The sequence below is a fragment of the Barbatula barbatula genome (genome assembly GCF_947034865.1).
Source record: "Barbatula barbatula genome assembly, chromosome: 2".
Taxonomy (NCBI): Eukaryota; Metazoa; Chordata; class Actinopteri; order Cypriniformes; family Nemacheilidae; genus Barbatula; species Barbatula barbatula.
Window position 1 is genome coordinate 31,332,736 of NC_136767.1, and position 21,493 is coordinate 31,354,228.

A 21,493-nucleotide genomic window follows, 5' to 3' on the forward strand; every position below is an offset into this window, starting at 1 on the left:
TCCTAATCTTTGTTCAAAAAGCACTTAAATCTGATTTGTTTTTGTTAACTTTCTGCACATCTTTTTGTAAGTCACAAAATCTATTTGACGATGCAGTAAATACCAAGTGAATCATATTACATTATCTTATTACGATTTAACTAAACAGACAACAGATTTTTGCTGGCCGTCTGAACAAAGTATAGGCCGGTGCTTGTCACATGTAACATGCGTTGGATTGGACAACCTTGTTGTGTGGCACTGCGCATTGTGATATACAATGTTGGCTAAGTTAAATAGACAGTAAATATTCATTGAATCCAGCCAATGTGCAGGAGTCTCATCGGTGCCTGTTCGAAATAATGAAACAAACCCAAACACACAAACTAGTGAAGTGCTTCGCTTTTCATTGTCACTGACGCAGCATGTGTGTGTCAAACACACATCAATACTAGCACAGTTCTCTGGTCATGTTAACCGTCATGACTACTTGTGAACTATAATCGTACAATTATGACACTGTCCACTTAGTGCAAAGGACGCTGACCACAGAAGCCATGCTCCACACGCGCAAACATACATGTATGATGCCTCGCTAAATTATTCACATCCGATTCTCTTATTTCAATGATTTACATATTCAACATTTAAATGTAGTTTTATTTTTTTCCAAGCACTGAAATTATAAATTTGTGAAGTCGTTTTATGCACAACATACAATGTCCCATAATTTTACAGAAAGTTTCCACGTAAAATGTAAAAAAAAAGTATGTTTAAAAAAATATATTAATGTATTTTTGAAATATTTTCAAAAATAGTAAAATTACAGAAAAAGACAACAAATTTACAAGAAAAACAAGGAAAACTATTTCATATCCTTATATCCCGTAATTTTACAGGAAAATAAATATTTAACGGTATACTTCTGTTTCTCCAGCTTTCAGAGTTTTTTTTGTTATTTTTATGGAATCTTCTTTAGCGTTGGCCTACTCTTTTTTGCCTGTTTTAAACCTTTTGGCATCCTTATTGATTAGATTGTAAAGCGATAGATCAGAAAATAAGGAAAAGATTGCGAATAAGATTGTTAGCGACCACACCCTCACTGTCCACATGAACACTATAGTCTGCAGATTAAAGTTACCGGATTTATAATAGTTTTGTTGTCAGTTTTATATGTATTTTGAATTCGCTTTTATTTTCACATTTTATATTTCATGTTATTTTTTGTTTAATTTCTAGCAATTTTCTTGTGCGGTTTGTCATTTTATTATTTATTTGTTAACATTGCTATATAAATCAATTTAGTAACATTTTTATCAACTTTAATAAGAAAAATAACAAAGATCTCAATCCTTTGCCAAAAAATGACCCGAAGCAAATCTGCCTATAAAAATGGGCCAAAATCCCATCGGCACACTGTTCTCATACAGTCATATGCCAAAAGACCAAATTATATCATTACCACAAAAGTCTCTAAAATGACAAAAATATGGGATGTAAATATTTATGTGTCCTTTATATTTCAGTTCATTTTCACATACATGGCCTTAAAATGAACCAGGACTTTCAAGCGACACGTCAAATCATGCTGAGCATGAACAAACGTCTATTGTAACAATGTTACAATTGAATGAAATTGGGATTCTTTTGTCAAAAACAATAAAAACCATAAGATGTGATGTGTGGCTTAAGTGCCCAAATACATTTTCAGGTCACTATATAACAATGTCACATTCAAATATAATTTTTTGGGTAAATAAGGAATTGGCTATGAACATATTTGTGAGGCACCACACACACATACACACACACGCACGTGCACACGCACGTGCACACGCACACACACACACACACACACACACACACACCCCTCCTACAACTGCACAGATTCTCTTAAAGGGACAGGTGCACCATTGTAAACACAAGGAGAGATGGAAAGGAGGGAAACGGAGGAAGACTTGTGATGTGTCCAACCAGCCATCTGCAGTCGCTGCGTGTTCCTGTCACACGCTGTAGAGTCGTCCATGCTTTTCTGCATCTCGACAGACAGTGCACGTCCCAACAAATGCGACAAGCAGCTTTCGTAAACATCTGGCAACGTCGAGCGGCTATTGCGCTGTCCACACCGTGAGACGTGGCGTCTGGTTTTTGAGGTGCACGCCGGCCATCGAGTTTGATTTGAAGTGTCACTGCATGCACACGTACAAACACTTGTTCATGCCTCAACACACGCTCTCTCATAACAGCTCGTCCACTGATGAAGGAAAGGGGCGAGAGGGGTCATGAAGTTGTCATTCGCCTCCTTTATTTCCCGTTTCTGCAAGACTTCCTCCTGGAAGACAAATATTTGGGTGTCTCCAAGTGAAGAAAGATCTTGTTCGTCGCATTTCTGCGTGCAGTCTGCACGTTTTGTTTGTAGCTATGTCTGGATATTTGAGTTGGGTTACAGAGAGCGGTGTGGTATGGGCAGAAAGCAGGTTGCAGAAGGCATGCAGGCGTTGTAATATACGGGAGAGCAGAGAAGCGATGGGACGCCGCGTTCAGTCTTTTCTCCCTTCCGCTTTCCTTTTCTTTTTCCGGCTGAAAGTATTTCGGCAAATGTCTCATTCTCTCACGCACGCGACTCTTTCTTGGAGTGAGGCTTGTTGCCCAGGAGTGCATCTATCTCGCCTACGGTGTTCGGAGTCATTTGGGACAGAACCTGTGGGGAACATGACAATAATGAATTAGGGAACATGTGTTGTGAGTCTTTGAGTGCATGTCTGTGTGTTCATCTGTGTGTGTTCCCAGAAAGAGATTAACTGAAACCAGGACTAGGATTTAGTGAATAGAGAATAGAGGATATTCAAGTTGTTTTTTAAAAACATACTTTACAAAAAAAACATTACTCTGTGTATCTAAGACAAAACAATCTCACATATATATTTGAATATATGTCAGTGTAGATTGTTTTCGATCAAGACACCTTTAACATTTAAGTAAGTCTGGGACGAGACTTAAGCCCTGTCCGGAAACCGGACACTATAACACTATATGTTAATATGTGTGTGTGTTTGTTACCCGCAGGGCTCCGAGGTTCTCAAGAAGTTGGTCTGTGTTGGAGACACCAAGAAGTACTGAACTGACCCCCTCGCTACGTAAACACCAGGCTGAACGAGAGATGAGAGAGACTTCAATGTGCAAGGAGGTAAATGACGCTTTATTTATAAAGAACCTTTGAGACCTTCATCAGCTCATGAATATTAATTAGGTGATGCTCAACAATCCTTGCTGAAAGGCGGGGAAATGCGTGTGAATGTGCGTCCCACGAAACCGTTTATTGGCTAAATAAACAATGATTTGCTTATTGATCGGTTCAGTTCACTGCAAAAGCAACCAGAGAGTTCTGCTGGGTTTTAAAATCCTCAAAATACGTGGTCTGCAATTTCACACAGCGGGTGAAACGCTTAAACAATAGCTGAAATCTCTCTGTAGTCCACACGCTTCTGCTCTGTCAGCTTGGTGTTAATTGATTTGTGGGCATCTGGAGCAGGTGACAAGTGAGTCCCATTCTCAGGCGTTAACAAAGTTTCCACTGCCAAACAGCTATTACTACTAAAAGCTGTGACAAACTTCTGTGTATCTGTGCGTAACATCCCTGTCGGTGTCCTCTCGAGGGACAGTAAAGCATGTCGGGTTGCGTTCTGTCTTACCGATCGCAAGCTGCGCAGCTGTGCAGCCCAACCTGTCTGCCACTAGATGGAGCTCTTTTATTTTGGCCAGTTGTCTGCGTCCTTCTTCACTGTGTACTCGCTCCTTCAGCCATTGATATCCCTGACACACACACACACAATCGTGTTACGCACATGAATACACACAGAGGAAATGTCGACAGGTGTTCACACACTCTTAACGCTCACTTTCATTGAGGCCCTCGAACAGTCGGGAACGCCATCGCTGTATTTTCCTGTGATGAGTCCGCATGCCAGAGGTGACCATGTCATTGCTCCCACACCTGACATGGATAAATCGAATAGTATTTAAGATTGATGCTGTGAGACCGGGTCCCATCGAAAAACACTCATTGAAGTATTAAAGTATAAAAAGACTACTGAAGCTACTGAAGCATTTCAATAAATATTCCCAGACTTTGCTCAAAACCTTACCCAGCTCCCAAACAAGACGTTGGCGTTTTAAAATCATTCAGAAATAACGCTGCCGTATAAGAAACATCATTGTGACCGAAATCTCAAACAGCATCACATCGATCGCAAAATGCACGTTTTTTTGCCGTGTTTGTCACAAGAATTTGGATCAATTTAAACACATCGGCTACAGAATAATAACAAATCAATATATTGTTAATGAAAGTGATAGTTCACCCAAAAATGAAACGTCTGTCATCATTTATTCACCCTCAAGTCCTTCCAAACCTGCATAAATAACTTAAACACAAAATCTAATATTTAGAAGAACGCAGGAAAACAAAAAGTTCTGGGGCACCATTGACTGCCATAGTCATTTTTGTCATACCATAGAAGTCAATAGTGCCCAATAAATGCTTGGATATTAAATATCTTCTTTTGTGAATAACAGAAAAAAAGACATTTATACAGGGTTGGAATTTTCATGTTTGGGTGAACTATCGCTCTATCTGTGAACGCCTTACTGAGAAGTATTTAAAGTGGTTGACTCTTTTGTCCATTTCAACCGATACTTCTGCTATTTATTTTTATATTAATGAGCTCTGTTTGACATTTCAGTTCACTGAACCAGTGGCTTTTTCAGGTGCGTCTAAAGTAGGTCCTGGAGGGCCGGTGTCCTGCACAGTTTTCTCCAACTTGGCTTAGCGAGACCTCGATTGAGTGTTTAATGAGGGTTGAATCTGTAGGACACCGGCCCTCCGCAAAACAACTTGAAGACTCGCTGTCTACTCACCGATCTTGTGGTAAAGCTCCGGGAGCTGTACTTCGACTTTATCCCTTTGAAAGTAATGATACTCGGCCTGTTCGCAGACGGGTGGGATCAGGTTAAACTGTCTCGCTACAGAGTATGCCTCCTAACCACAGGAACACACACATAAACATGTTCAAATGTCTTCCATGTGGACACCTAAAATATATGAACGTCATTGCATTAGGTTAGACCCATACATTTGACATTTACGCCATCAACAATATACTTACCCTCCAGCATCAGTATTTATCACTGTCTTATGCGCTTATAGTAAATCTAATAGTGAAGTATTTTGCTTTAAAAGCATGTCATCATTCTCATAAATAAACTATACATGGCTTGATGTTTCTTGATGCGTGCGAGGACAGATATTCGGTTAGGTTTGTGCCAAATGTGTTTAAATAAAACCCTAAAACAAAAATGCTAATATATCGTATATATTGATAAAAAAATTATATAAAATAGTAAATATGTGATGATGAAACAGGAAGGCATTTTAACATTTTAGCTTTAAAGCAGAACACACCATTATCTCCATTGCACTCCAGCGTGACGTGCCCCAGTACATGGCCATACCCTGGTTTATAACAAATGTCATGGCACGTACCACCTCTGTAAAACACACAAGAGCGATCTTGATAAGGGATGTGACATTTACATTGCATTCGTGTTAACTTGACTGAAAGACACAAGAGAAATGAAAGACCTTCCATGGGACTGTTCACATCGTTTCGATTGGCAAAGACGAGATCCACATAATCCAGCTGCAGTCTGGATAGAGAACCTCTGAGACCTGCGGATACATCACTGTCACTGACGTCAAAACCCAAACCTTCATTATCACGATCGATTAACAGCACTTTACCTTCGATGATGTGTTTTCTGGACAGCCCTCTCTCTGTCTCTGCCCTGTGCATCATTCATGGAAACAAAATGATGGTTTTCAACATGATATGAATTAAAAACATGTCAAGGGTTATGCTTGAATGCATGTGCATTTTACTTATGTATTTATTAGAAAAAAGTCAACGAGTGTTTTAATTCACACACACATTTATCAATGGATGTCATTCATCAAACCTTGGAATAATTTCACAATTTATATACTGCACCTGCTTCATTTAGAAACATTTTGTCTGAATGTGTGCATTTTGTAATTAAACGCATACTCACTGTCCTCCCCAGTAGATCTTAGTTGTTATGACATAACTGGACCGTCTGAAACACATTTTTTTAATAGAGAGATCGGTTGATAATATGAGCGACTCAGGGCTATTATTGTTAACTAAAACTATTAAGACATTTCTGTTATTAGAATCAAATAAAACACAGTCCTAAATATTATTTAACATTTACATTTAGTCATTTAGCAATGAGCGATTTATCCAAAGCGACTTACAAAGAGTTCAGGGAGCAGTAAGCGATATGTCACAAAAGAGCAATATACGATAGGTGCTAATACAAAGTTACTAGTTTAAAAATCTTAAACTAAAAGAACATTTAAAATGTTGTCTTAGCAAAGCTGAAATAAGTTTAATTTGAGGCGCTAAAAGGATTTAAAGTTAACTGATTTAAAAAAAACGAACCTAAAAGTAAAATAAATTCAAACTAAATAGCAATATTTAAAAAGGTGTTCAAATGATTGATTGGAAACTAACCTTAAACATAAATAAAAAATTATAACAAAATAATGATAGAAATAATAATAAATTCAACCTAGCAATATAACAATATTAAAAATTAAAAGGCACTCAAATATGAACTGTTAATAAAAACTAAATTAATAAAAGATAATAGTAGAAATGAAAATTAATTCAACCAAATTATCAACATTAAAACATCCCAAAAATAAATAATAAGCAAAATAGTTAAAAACAATCTAAAATTAACATGAATATAAAAATAAAAGCTAATTGAATTATTTTAAAAAGGATAATTAAACTTGCCCCACAAATTCTATACACATCTTAATCTGATTATAAAATCTTTTTTTTACTTCTTACGCAAAGGTACAGCACGATATTTCACATTAAAATTGCATGGGCAGACTCATTGTATAGAGAGTTGATTTATTCTTTCATATATTAAAATTGATTTCCCAGGATGTTTATAGAAAGTGAGACATTAGAATAAAACAGGTCACCTCCAGCCTTTCTTTTTAATGATGTTCCCCAGAGTGACTTCAGCCCTGCAGAAAAGAACGACACATAATCAGTTGATTTGATCATTTCACTGACAAAAGTGACCGTATATTCATTATCATCTCTGTCTTTCTGTTCTGTTAAAATATCTGTCAATATGAAAGGAAATTCAGACCTGAATGCCAGCCAAAATCATGCCTAATTAGATTTTTTTAAATTGAGCTTTTTCGACCAATAGACCTGTGTTGTGTCTCTGCCCGGCGTCCAATAAGAGTCTATCAGGGCAGTCACAATCGGCCAATCAGCATTGAGCATGCTTAACAATGTCAAATCGACATGAAACTTAGTATTTGTTTCATATTCGACTTTTATCCACAAAGAGACTGTATGAAATTATAAAAAATAAACAATCAGACGCGCTATAATATCATAATTAGAAAACAAAGCGACAGAGACGAATATGAGAAGGGCAACAGTATGACAGCAGAGACCAGAGGAGTATGAAGAGATGCTGTGGAAATAGAGACGAGAGATGTGTAAATGCCCCCTCGGGGTGAAAACAATACCATGATGGCACGACCTACAATAACCAACAATGAGTGAAGACAGCTATGACAGAATTTTCAGACGGAGCGGCTGAAATCTGTCTGGTCTGAGCTCTTGGGCTGTATTCATCTGATGCTTAAACTTATTCATGTTGTGTTATGACATTAATCTCACCCTTCATGTTCTGTTGAGATTGACCTCACTGTCACTTATGTTTAGTTTAACAGAGACCCTGTGAGTGCGATTAACATTAAAATGTTCTTAATATGTTGTTCTAGTCAAAACCCTACAAACACAGACAGAAGGGAACAAACATAGAATATAAGGTCACAGATGGCAATCCTACCTGCCTGAAGCGTATACTTCAGCCGTGTCGAACAGATTCACTCCATTCTCAAAGGCTATCGTCATTAAACTCTCTGCCATCTAAAACATAAGATGACAGGGATCAGGTCTTTCGGTGTGAAAACTACACTGAAGAAAGAAACTTAAATATCTATGTCAGAGAACAAAGTTAACTTGATGCTGAACATCAGCTCACCTCATCAGAGATCTGAGAGCCGAATGTCACCCAGGTACCTGTAACAGAAGGAGATATGTGTTAAACTTTTGGATAAAGAAATCACATGGATTCGTGGAAATATATGAAAGTATGCAGAAGAGCAGAAAACTACACGTGCCAAAGTAGAAAACACAAATGAGATCTTTTAAATATCTCCATTTTTTCTCCTGAACAGCAATGCAGGATAGTTTGCCCACAAATGAAAATCTCTTTCATCATTTTTTTCATCCTCATGTCATTCCAAACCTGTACGACTTTCTTTATTCTGCAGAACACAAAGAAGATATTTTGAAGAACTTTGATAACCAACCACATGTTAAATGTCCTCAACATTGATTGCATGTGGTGTCCCACAAGGTTCCATTTTGAGTCCTCTGCTTTTTTCATTATACATGTTTCCTCTTGGATCTATCTTTCAGAAACACGATGTCTCTTATCATTGTTATGCTGACGACAAGTCCAGCAATGGAAACTCGATTTTAAATCTTATCTCCTGTCTAGAGGAAGTTCAAAAATGGCTGTCAGAAAACGTTTTAATGTTAAACGATGACAAAACTGAGGCCATTGCTTTTGGGTCTTCATTGTGTGTCTCTGAGATTGGAAACCAACTAGGTTCCTTGTCTTTAACACTGCAGAACAGAGTCAAGAACCTAGGTGTTGTCTTTGACTCTGATTTATTATTTGACAAACAGATACAGATACCGTCAAAGGAAGCTTTTTTATCTCCGATCCACTGGCAAATTAGAAAAAAGTTTATTTCGAAGAAGGACCTAGAAGTAGTGATACACACACTAGTTACATGTCGGCTTGATTACTGAAACTCATTATACATGGGTCTATCTCATTCCTCCTTACATTGTTTGCAGCTGGTCCAGAATTAGGCAGCTAGACCTTTGACAAGCACTAGGAAGATTACATTACTCCTGTGCTCACTTCCCTGCATTGGTTACCAATTAAATACAGAATTGATTTTAAGGTTTTGTTGTTTGTTTTCAAAACTCTGCATGGGCTTGCACCCCAGTACATTGTTGACCTCCCTAAACCATATTCGGTATCAAGATCTCTCCGCTCTGGAAACCAATTGCTCCTTTCTGTTCCTCGGTCCAGATTAAAGACTAAGAGCGATAAAGCATTTTAAAATCTAGATTGAAGACTCACTTTTTCTCTTTAGGTTGTGGTGTTGCTTGAGAACATTGGGATCTTATAGTTACTACCTTGCAGGCTTTTAATTTGGATTTTATGAGTTCTTGTTTATTTCAGGTTGTTTTTTATACTGTAAATTGTGTTTATACGTTGTACAGCACTTTGGTGCTACGCTTGTTGTTTTTAAGTGTGCTTAATAAATAAACGTGAACTTTTAACTATGAACTATGAACACAAAAACACGAGGATGAGTAAATGATGACATCATTTTTATTTTTAGTCGAAGTACTGTATGCTTTTAAATCCCCTTCTGTTTAGAAGATCTATGCAATAATATCTAACATGAGTTGAAATAAGATTTCAGCAAAGCTAATATAAATACGTCTACAATAAAAAGTTATTTCCCATCAAATTGACACGAATCAAATGATCTGAGGTATGCTATCCTCCCTATATCTCATAAACTCGTATGGTATGTCAATCATTTCCTCATGCTTCATTTTGTATTCATCTCAAGTAATTATAGAAGAAATATCCGAGATAAAGTTGATCACTGAAACAACTAAAACATAACTTCAGGAGCTGAACTGTGAAAGGTTTTCAGCATTAATGATCCTCTGATGCGAGACAGAGAAGATTCAATTGGACGTTCATTACTCACCGAGACCCAAGCAGGAAACACGCAGGCCGGATTTCCCAAGATTTCTGAAAGAGAGAGAAAAGTGTTCTCACGCTTGTGAAACAATTCTCACTATAAATATATAAGACTATAAAGAATTAAGAAAGAAATGCATGAATGTTTCTTTGACGAACAAAGAATACATGTATAGTACCAACAAACAAGAATGAAATCCTCACTTTTAATCTGTCAAACTATTTTAAAATCCCATTTTATTAAAAGGAATCATTTGTACGGTAGTTTTTAGTTCACCTATTAGCTGTAAGGTCATTGATATAGTGCACGCAAATGTTGACAAAATAAACTATTACAGGATTAACACATTATAAATATACACGGTTTTGCTCATAGGACCAACAATTCTGATGACCCAGATTTCTGCCCTGTCAGATGTTCTTCAGAATGAGGACCTCTTGCACCCTCGGACCACTTTCCCACCGATTAGCAATCAAATGATGGCTGGATTTAAGAAAAAGAAAGAAAGGTTGTGGATTGGATTCCAAGCGAACATGCATACCGAGCAAATGCATAGCATGCATGCAACATAAGTCGCATTGGATTTAAGTGTCAGCCAAATAATGACATTTCAGTAAAAAGCTTTTCTGCTTTAAAACAGCCACAACATTAATATGAGAAAAGAGACATTTTCTTTCAGCAGTAAGACATGTCGCCCTGATCCAGTTTGCATTCAGTTTATTTGGCATTGTTGCAAAGCAGCTTCATAGAAAATACATTTCAGAACAAACAGTATGAGGACAGAAATAAGGAAAATTACCAAATCCATTGAACGCATTATCACAATTGTTACTGACTATACAAATATCTGTAGGGTTGTATTTATGTCTTACTATATCGTAACATTGTAGTGCTAAATCATACCCATACGTGCTGAGTATTGAGTGGTTACAAGGACATAATATGCAGTTGCTAGGGTGTTGCTCTGCAGTTGCTAAGGTGCTCTAAATGGTTTACAGTGCGTTGCGAAAGTATATGCTTACCAGAGCATTATGAGTGGTTGTTTAATGAGCCCAGAAATCGGATCAGAGTTGGAACTATCCATTTCTAATATCTATATTTAACTGGCTTTATGAAATGTCTTTTTTATGGAAGTGAACGCATCGTCATTCCTCACAAGGGATAACAAAGCGAAAAGATTCATAATGAAGGTACGAGTATCATCCTCGCATGCCGTTCGTACAGCGGAGGCTGAACATCAGATCGACTGCTCGCTTACACTACAGAATGTGTTCAACACACAGAGAGAGAGAGACAGACAGAGGCAGATAGATTGTCAGCATCTTTAGATCCACGAAGCTGTTCTGTTTCTTCTCCACATCTATTTTTGTTTGCCCAGCCGGTCTATTTTTAGCCTTGCAACTGTGTATTTGTTTGTGTCCAGCATGTGTGTGTGAGTGCGCGCATGGAACGGACTGTTCATTACACTGATAAAGACATATTACCAGCCCGAACGGTGAGAATTAGCTGCATGAATCATTAATGTTGTGTGAGAAAGCAATGCAAACATCTATTCATCACATCAAGAGAGAGAGAAGAAAAGCTCATCCATGCTGACACACAAATATTTTCCTCATTTTCCCAGTCATCTTTGCTGTCCTTTCCTTTTGTGCACAGCCCTGCATTACAGCTCTGAATCATGTACTCGCATGAATCTGTGTGCATGCATGTGATGAGACGCCGCTGGGATGCTCAAACCGAATCTCTCTCTGCTTCAGAATATTCACACATTTACAGTACATGGCATTCAAAGGCATAGCACCTTTAGCTCTGTACTGTGCCATATTCAAACCATTTATCTTATCTTTATTTCTTAATAATGTTTAAGAATGTTTAGTTACCTACTGTAAAAAAAAGGATAAAAAATAGACACATTTGATCACGGTGGGTTTTCAAAGCCTTGCGCGCTGCCTACAGAGGGTTTGTTTTTATTATTTAACAATGTCGCCTGAACAATACCGTATTATAGTCAAATAACGGTAAAATGGCAGCATCATATTCTTCACAGAGAATGCAATCCCAGAATGCACTGCCACAATGTACAGAAAAATTATCCAAAATGTCAGATGACAGAGGTGAGAGAAATGTTGAATAATGTAAACATGAATGCAGAGGTCATTTGCAAATACAGATAACTTAAATGCACAATACAACATAATTTAAGAAAATTAATAAAAACTGATGTTTCTCTTTTCGCACTATTACTAAATATAATCATTTAAAGGGGTCATATGGCGCGACTACATGTTTTTTCTTTGGCGTGTTATAAGTTGCCCATGCATGTATTAGACATGTAAAATTGCAAAAATGTAAGTGTCGGAACAAAAGATGCATTCTATCTATAAGCCAATGCTCACCCAGACACCTCGTGTAACCACACCCCCACAAATCTACATCAGTTCGTGGTGTGATTTAGCTAAGACCGCCCAAATGTATACGCACGTAAGGTGGGCGTACCTGTCAATACAATTGCTTTGTAGCCTGATGTTCCAAATATGGTGAGAGGCGTTACATTTCCGTCACACACTTGCAGTATTCGACCAATCACTGTGCACTGGTTCACTGGCCAATCGTAGCACAAAAAAATCTGCGAGGCAAAGAGGAGATACAAACATCCACAGTATGTGGAAAATACAGCGTTTTTGGACCTTAAATAGTTTTTCCACATCGCATTACATCTAAACTTCCATGGCTCATACAAGTAAAAAAGTTAAAAGGGACAGGTAACAAAAAGATAAAATAAATATGTGAGAGACAATACACATTTGACAAAAAGGACAATAGGCAGTATGTGGAATGTACAGATGTGCTATATACAAGGGTTATGAGGGAAATGTGGATGGCTGAATATTATTTCAACAACATAAATATGAGTATATAGGAGAACATTTAACTGTTCGTGAGGTTGATGGCCTGAGGGAAGAAACTTTTCTTATGTTTGGCTGTTTTGGTGCTCTGTAGCGCCGACGTGTTTAAATTACATTGAATATAATTCAATATAATTGAAATGCATATATGCTCAGCATAGGCAAATTGTTGGGCTCTGCGGAGGCTCACTGGATTTGAAACAAAGCTCATGTCTCTCTAATACTATATGCAATTGTTTAACCATAATGAAACAAACTGATTCTTTCAATGATCTTCTCTTTATGCTGCTCGCCAGAATATAGTCGGTCACCACAGATGAACACAAACATCCGGCAGATTGAAAAGAATGCAGAACAGAACACCACCCTGACACACTGCTCCCAGAATACTGCAGTGCACCACAACTCAGTGGAGAGAGAGAGAGAGAGAGAGAGAGAGAGAGAGAGATAAAGAATGAGACTGAAATAATGACAAGCACAGACAGAATTAAGAAAACACACACAGGTGAAAGGGTGGAATGTGATACAGAGAAAGAATGGAACAGTATTGAATAGAGAGAGAGAGAGAGCTCAGTGTGTCTGTCTGTAAGCTGTTTAAAGCCCATTGTGATTAATGTCCTTTATAATGAGTTAGCATAGGCAATTGCTGAACATGCTGAGTAGGGGGGACGTTTAGAATGGCAATCTATCATACAAATACTATTTATGTAATATTTTTGGTGAAGCTAGTACTCTGAAAATGTACATATGCCATATTGGTTTGACGGTTTCATCGGACAGACGAGCCTGGCCCAAAGTTAAGGGTTAAGTTATGGGTCTGGCTAGGGGCTTCTAATTGTTATGATTCTGCCTCTTTCGGTCATGTTTTTCTTCGTCGTGTGGCGGGATGATGACAGACCCACGTGTTTAGTGTGGAGAGAGATATGGCATTGGTTGTGTTGGCATGCCATGCGCTCTCTCCGGTCTTGTCTTTGTTCCCGTCCTCTCATTTCCTCATTATTGATTGTCATTATTTCATGCCAATCCTATTTTATTCCCTATTTAATGTGCTTGTGTTTGCTGTCCTGTTCCGTTTTGCTTTGTTGCCATGCATGTGCTTTGTTTGCCTTGGTGCCATCCTTACCTTGTGTCATTTTTCTAGTCCTGTCAAAGTCGTGTGAGTGTTTTAGTTTAGTTATCCTGGTCCCTTCTTTTGCCCCCTCGTGGGAAGTCTTTTGTTTCCAGTTTAGATTTTTATATGAATATTAATTCATATTTTATTGTATATTCATTGTATTCAATTAACTTATGTTGTCTCCGATGAAACTGTCTATAGAGTTGCATCGCACAATGGAATGCGACCTTTGACCTGACCTTTTAATCTTCTAGCGTTACAAATGAAGCAATTTCAACATCTACCTCATAACTCATGGTTGGATCACAAAATAATTATTTACAGAAAAGCCACATATACGTATCAGATGTCGTCGCTGTCCTTTGAAAACCTCGGATGTCCAAATTCACAGTTTGTCACGAAAAAGAAAAAAAACACTGTACTTTTTAAAGTTGACAAGCGCTTTTTAACTTTTTATTGGTTAGACACAGCATTTGCCAAACCCAGGGACAAACCAAAAGGATGACTAATACTAATGATTAATGGCAAAAACAGGGCTCTAGACTGCGACTAAATGGTTGCATTTTCGACTATTTTAATTGCCAGTGCGACAAGTTGTTCCAAATGGTGCGAACCGGTGCGACTGGCAAAACTGATCAGTGATCCATATATCATTTTTGCTTATAATAAACTGAATACGCAGATATGTTATATTGCGAAAAGCGGCGCATTTATTTACTCATTTTCGTTTCCCCTACTTCAACCATTCACTTATCTATCAGTGACACCTAATGCACGGGTGTAGGGGCATTTAATGCTATGATGAATCGGATGGCCCGACAACGCAAAACAAACAAAAAAATATGTTTTGCCGCCTGCAGAATACACGAATTTTCCCGGCTAAGGTACAAAACAGCAAACGAAATGTGTTGCGTATATTGTAAGCATGTGAAGCTAATGCAGGAAACGTGTTTAAAATGTAAGCACTATATTATTGTATAAAGCTCTCTAACAATACTGCAAAACATTCAAAATGTTAACGTACGTTACACATCACGTTAAATCTTATTTATTTGCGAGTCGCTACTGATAAAAATTCAAATTTGAATCAATGCAGCTTTCATGAAGAATAATCACTAAAAGCCTTCAGGTCTCGCGGGTTGTTTGAAATATAAGCACGAGGCCAGGCAGGGAGTCAAAATACTAAACTTGAGTTCTCTTTCACGCCTTCCTACTCTGAAACGGACTTATAAACACAAAATTACATTAAAACTCCCATATTAACAAGAATCCTAGTAAAGGACGGCAGTTTCGTGACCAATTGGTTGGGAAATAAAGCAGTGATGTACAAAACCACATGGCCCTGTTTTGGAATTTAATATAAATCCCATTAAAATTCTCATGTTAAACCGGCTAAGTGTAATAATGTATTAAATAGTTATAATGTGTCAAATTCATGTGGTTGTCCATAAGGATATACTGTACGAGTCCTGTCACTGTAACAGAACACTCAAGACCTCTTTAATACAGAAAACATAGAATTTCATTCAAATTGAGTTTCAAGCAAAACTGAGCAAATTGAGTTTTGTCTCAAAACAAAACTGTACACCAGATGTTTACCCAACTACCGTGACAATTCTTTCAGCATCCCACTGCCAACTCAACACTCGCTTCTGTTCGTCTATGACCAACTTCATTATTGAGATCCCCAGCAGGGTGTTTACAGCTCAAACCAAATCTGTTTTACTTCATTTCATAAACAGTTGGACTTAATTATATCTCTGTCATATCACAATTTCTCATACAGTCAGCATTCAGGGGGAAGTCTCCTGCTTTAGGTTTTTCTCCTGAGAGTATTCTCACAGTAATCTCACCTATAGCTCAACCGTGTCCACACAGTGAGATGCTGCTAAATGCATTTAACCCCCGTGGACTGTGAGTGTTAACCTGTAAATGCAAATGCCATTCACTTTTATTATCCAGACTAGAAATCATTCACACTTGTTTGCATTAGGGACGGTCTTCATGACTTTGACGGAAGTGTCTTCAACGTCGGCTATTAACTTGGCTCATCCAGTTAATAACGTCAATGTAACACCAGTAAGGGATGAGAAACTGTGATGTTGACTCTCACCGGACGCTCGTATGTGTTGTTACGGGGTTCGAAGCGAATATTTGTATTGTGTTTCACGGATCATGACGTATTTTGCAAAAATAGAATTTTGTCTGCTGATCGAATTAACTTTGAAATGATTTTATAATGTAATAAAGTTTGTTAACATTAATGACTTAATGTTGGATCAATGCTGAGAGGAACATCTTTAAGATAAGACTGAATTTCATACCAGACATCTGGAGCAGACGGAGATGTGATTTGCGAACACCTCATGGGGGAGAGAGAGAGTGTATGACAGCTTTATAGTGTGCATACACTGTCTCGGATAAAAGGTTTAATGTTAATCTTAGCTAAGCAGTTGGAGTTTGAACTGAACGTCAATGTCACCGACCCGATCGATTTCTGTTTGGCTCTATTTTGTTCTTAGATGAATGAATATTTATGACGATGATGTTGGGTAACCGCTCGCCAAGCGTGCATCAATAACATATTTAAAAAAGCATCAAAACATGTTTTAAATGTTTAAGAGCGACATATGCATTTAGGTTTCATATCACGAGATGGCAATAAAGGTCCAAGCGAAAATTAAAGATGAATATTTGGAGCGCTACGGTGGTTGAAAAAGAACTAAGATGTTGTCACGTTTTCTCTTCTTTGCAGAAGGAAATAACGTATTTACAAGATCCGTTCTGTAGAGTAGTTTGTCCGTTAAGGGCTACTGTAGAAACAACATGGTGAATTCCACGTAAGAGGACCCGGCGGTGTATGTAGATAGAAATAGCTCATTCTAAGATGATAAAAACACAACCCTTCATTATGTAAGGTCTTTAAAAACATAGTTATGTATATATTATAATGCATTTCTGACAGTAGATCCCCTAAATTTTACATACTGGACCTTTAATGGTGTTTGGATGGCTCCGTTATCATAAACAGTCAATGGCTACCCAAAGTGATTTTTCCGTGGCACCAGAAAGCACAGTGTGTACATTCGGACACATTTAAACCACAACGGACAAGTGAACAGGGTAAACAAATGGTGTATGAATATTTATCTGGCATAATTTAAGCAAATGTAAATTACAGCTGCCATATTCCCCGATGATGAGACATTAGATGCATATGTTTCTTAATAGCCCCTCTCATAATGCATAGGGAAAAACAGCAGCTATTAAACACGGCAATTATGAATCATTAGCAAAATGATCGTTTTTACAGCTATTGTTAATCCAAATAGTTTTACACAGCAATTGTGCTCCTATGGGTGTATATACATGCATTACATAAACAAAACGCATTCGGCTTTCTGGGCGACGTGTGGCCTTTTGTCATTAGAGAGTTTGTGAACACACACACACACACATTTATTGTGATGTTTGAATAATGAACACGCACATGCACGCACGCACAGTGCTGTTAATGACCGTAATCACAGCAGTATAGTACGCATAATGAGAACGAGGACTTTGTCCCTACTACCGTATCCCATACTGCAATGTGTGATAAAGCGGCATCGATTGTCAACTGTGATTTGAATCGCCTTTTGCACTTTGAAAAACAAAGTTTGGGGATTCAAGGTGTGATGAATTGAGAAATTAAATGTTCCTGACATATAAGAGCTCATTGCACTATAGAAACATCACCAAACTTCCACATTAAACCAAAAACAGACTGACACGAAGCTGCCAAAAAAAAGTGCTATTTAAAAAATGCTGATCCAAAGTTATTTTTCATTATGGTGAGTAGTCAATACGGTGGCTGTTCTTTATAAATCCAAACAGTTCTTTATAAACAGAATGTATACAATAATGAAAAGTCTCTCAAGTCTCTCTATGGACACACACAAACACACATTTACTTCTCCATCTAATTGAGGACATTCCATAGACTTCTGTGCATTCTTTGCATTTTCACAAATTTGAAAAAAAGTGTTTTATAGCGTTTTTACATATGCTTTTGGACTGATTTGTCAAGTTTTGATCACTTTCAGGTACAAATTTGTCCCTACAATATTAGTCTGTGTATACACGCACACACATGTTTTAACTCCCGAAGTGTGCAATGAATCATTTTCAAACAAAAGCCATTATGCAATAAAATATGCTCTTTAAAGACTTAATGGACAATAAACATAGTCAAGCTGTGAAATTTGTGTGTGCCTGTGTGTTAGATAACCACCCAAATTTGTGATTAAAACAAGAACCACCACAGCACTCACGCTCTTTGGGAGAATTTGCATGATCACTGTTGTCGACCATTAAAATCTGCAACAGAATCACACATCATTTATATTATATCCATACAGATTGGCCCTTGAAGGAATAATGTGAACAATGCAAGCAAACACACACACGTTGCTCTCACGGGAGCTGATTCACTGTCTTGCCCGTTTGACACACATTCAAGTCTCTTACAACACAAGCGTTCAAGTCTGCACACAAGTGGTAATGTTGAAGTGGCTGTCAATGGGCCCTTATGAATCATAAGGCACCTGAAATAACCCAGATCATCCGGAGGGAGCTGCCATATACATACAGTGATCACTGAACTTGCCAAAAGATGTCTGGGTCATATTTGACACCGATATTGAAATAACCATAATATCACAGTTTATTGCAATAGCAAATAATATAAATTAAATAAAAATAAAATACTTTTGGTAGGTCAACGAGGAAATCAAAACGGTTAAATAAAATGGATACCGTAATAGTAAAATGTTTAAAAACAATCAATATAATGATAACAATATAAACGAAACTGTCCCAATTGATTTTTCATTTTAATTATATGTTTTTTTATTTCACAGTGAAATGTTTTGACATTGTCAGGAGATTCACCCACACACCTCCACCTGTCCGGCCACGCCCTCCCTCCTTCTTACCTGTATTTCATGCTACTGTGCCGTCCAATCGCCTCTTTCATGTGGGCGTGGCCTTGTGGCGGAGGGCGGGGCCCAACGGCGTCCCGTGATTTTGCCGAGCCCTGAGGTGCATAGTTGCCGTTACCCCCCTGTCCGCTGCCTCTTTCTCCTCCAGAACCTCCCCCGCTGCTGCCCCCTGGTGGAGGGGCAGTTCTCAGGCCGCACAACCGGTCCTCACTGCGGCTCTTTAGATTGTGTTCCGTACAGGCAAATGACACCTGCATCCTGACCAGCGTTACACACCTGCTGCCCCTGTGCGCTTGAGTTTATCGGCGTGTTTGAAGATAGATAGATAGATATAGATAGATAGATAGATAGATTTAGGTCTTTAGTTACAGCTGTTGCGCGGAGGGCAAGGGTCCAGACGCGGTGGGGTGCGCGTTCGTGTCGCCAGGCAAAAGTCACGATTGGCCGCGGTCCAGGCCCAAATCTGTTGCGCGCACAGTCATCCTATATGCAGTCGCCCACTGCACTTCTCCTATATGTAAAGATGTTCGTCTCCGCGACGAAGCATTCCACTGCAGAATCCGGGTGGTCTCTCTGTGCGAGGCGGGGGGGCCTCCTTGCGGTTCGGAACCACCACCCATCCGCACTGGGTTTCCACCGACAGGATGCGCAACAGCCGGTACCGCTTCACCTAACGACACTGCGAACCGGTCGAGCTTACGTTCACCCGCGCCGGGCCATGCCCATCGGTATAGAGCCGGACGGATTCACACACACACACACAGTACACACAGACACACGCGCGCATGATCTGGAGACCGTCACTATCTGACACACAGCGCGCTCTTACGCGTTCCGCTCCATATTGCGATGCGTTGCCGACGCGTAACCATAGCCATGGTGATCATCGCGGGCGATCAGAGAAGAATTTGACAGCTGTGCATTGCCCATATTCCACAGTCGTGTTGTGTCGGTTGTATCACATCAATCGCAGCTGGGGAAACGTTGCATGTGTACCGCGTAAATGACGAAACGCCGTCGACGGAGATGTGATGGAAACGAACGAATCCGCTCAGTGCGACATCAGACGAGATACTGACAACTCAAAACCCAATGAAACCTTCTGTGAACCCCCACCAACCCAACCAATCTCTCTCTCTCTCTCTCTCTCTCTCTCTCTCTTTCTCTAAGCCCCTCTCTCGGATTTCCTCAGTGATTAATGTGTGAATTGAGTAGGACCGCTGCGGAATAATCAGCAGTTTGTTTGATTTTATAAAATGTTGTCCATACGCTGGGAAACGCTTCTGCGACTTCACCCGACACACTATTTCAACATTAAAGAATATTAAAAACACACAATTATTCACACTGGCACACAGATAAAAGGAGTGTGATAATGTTGTGTTTGTATGTAATGTTGTGTTTTGTTTGTAACAACAAACAAAACCACACAACTATTCTTTTAGACCAAAGGTGATGTGCTTCTGTTTCTGAGGCATGCAACTCACAAAATATGATTCAGCACACACATCAAAACATCTTAACTAAGCATCAGAAAGGAGGGCTTTGCTCACTGCATCTTATTTCTAGTGTGACTGATGAAGTGTTTCTACGTTCTGAATCAGTCCAATGACAAATGCCGCCTAATTGACTTACAGTGGAAGTGGACTGGCATTTGTACGCTGTCATGCAGCTGACATATTTTTCTAAGCTGTGCTCGATGCATTGGGGTGCACAGAGACTACAGCAAGCCAATCAAAGCGAGGGAGTGCAGAGGAGGCAGCCAGTGACAGCGCAGCCGTGCTGTGTGGTGGACATGGTGGGGGGGAGAACAAATCTGCTCTCATCAAAGAACATCTGCACATAAACCGGAGAGAGAGATAGAGAGATAGAGATAGAGAGCGAGAGCGAGGAGCGAGAGCGAGAGCGAGAGAGAGAGAGAGAGAGAGAGAGAGAGAGAGAGAGAGAGAGAGAGAGCGAGGAGAAGAGAGACGAGGAGAGAGGAGAGAGAGAGGAGAGAGAGAGAGAGAGAGAGAGGAGAGAGAGAGAGAGAGAGAGAGAGAGAGAGAGAGAGAGAGAGAGAGAGGAGAGAGAGAGAGAGAGAGAGAGAGAGCGAAAGCGAGAGAGATAGAGAGAGCGAGAGAGCGAGACAGAGAGAGAGAGAGAGAGCGAGAGAGCGAGACAGAGAGAGAGAGAGAGAGCGAGAGAGAGCGAGACAGAGAGAGAGAGAGAGAGAGAGAGAGAGAGAGAGAGAGAGAGAGAGAGAGCGAGAGAGAGAGAGAGAGAGCGAGAGAAAGATAGAGAGAGAGAGAGAGAGAGAGAGAGAGAGCGAGAGAGAGAGAGAGAGAGAGAGAGAGAGGAGACCGAGAGAGAGAGAGAGAGAGAGAGAGAGAAAGAGAGAAAGAGAGAGACCGAGAGAGAGACAGAAAGAAAAAAAGAGAGAAAGATTATAAATGGGAACTATCCGTGGGTGCTGAAATGCCCCAAAATGATGATGCTGTTGGTTCAGAAGTCTGACATTCAGTTGGTTGCAAGAGCCGATGGGCTTTTT

The 21,493-nt window shown here is 39.2% G+C and overlaps 1 protein-coding gene across 1 annotated transcript in view; it reads right to left on the bottom strand.

The window, feature by feature from the left end:
- Positions 1-2,590: 2,590 nt before the first annotated feature.
- The window catches only part of LOC306903325 (voltage-gated potassium channel subunit beta-2), a gene marked incomplete at both ends in the record, with an annotated part of 26,833 nt that continues 7,930 nt past the window's right edge, over positions 2,591-21,493 (bottom strand). The window contains 12 exons of the mRNA XM_079472398.1: positions 2,591-2,680; positions 3,040-3,128; positions 3,672-3,792; positions 3,879-3,973; positions 4,897-5,017; positions 5,441-5,526; positions 5,621-5,823; positions 6,088-6,132; positions 7,058-7,102; positions 7,948-8,027; positions 8,143-8,180; positions 9,968-10,011. Of these exons, the coding sequence (XP_079328524.1) occupies positions 2,591-2,680; positions 3,040-3,128; positions 3,672-3,792; positions 3,879-3,973; positions 4,897-5,017; positions 5,441-5,526; positions 5,621-5,823; positions 6,088-6,132; positions 7,058-7,102; positions 7,948-8,027; positions 8,143-8,180; positions 9,968-10,011 (1,057 nt within the window). The remainder of the gene's footprint in view (positions 2,681-3,039; positions 3,129-3,671; positions 3,793-3,878; positions 3,974-4,896; positions 5,018-5,440; positions 5,527-5,620; positions 5,824-6,087; positions 6,133-7,057; positions 7,103-7,947; positions 8,028-8,142; positions 8,181-9,967; positions 10,012-21,493) is intronic.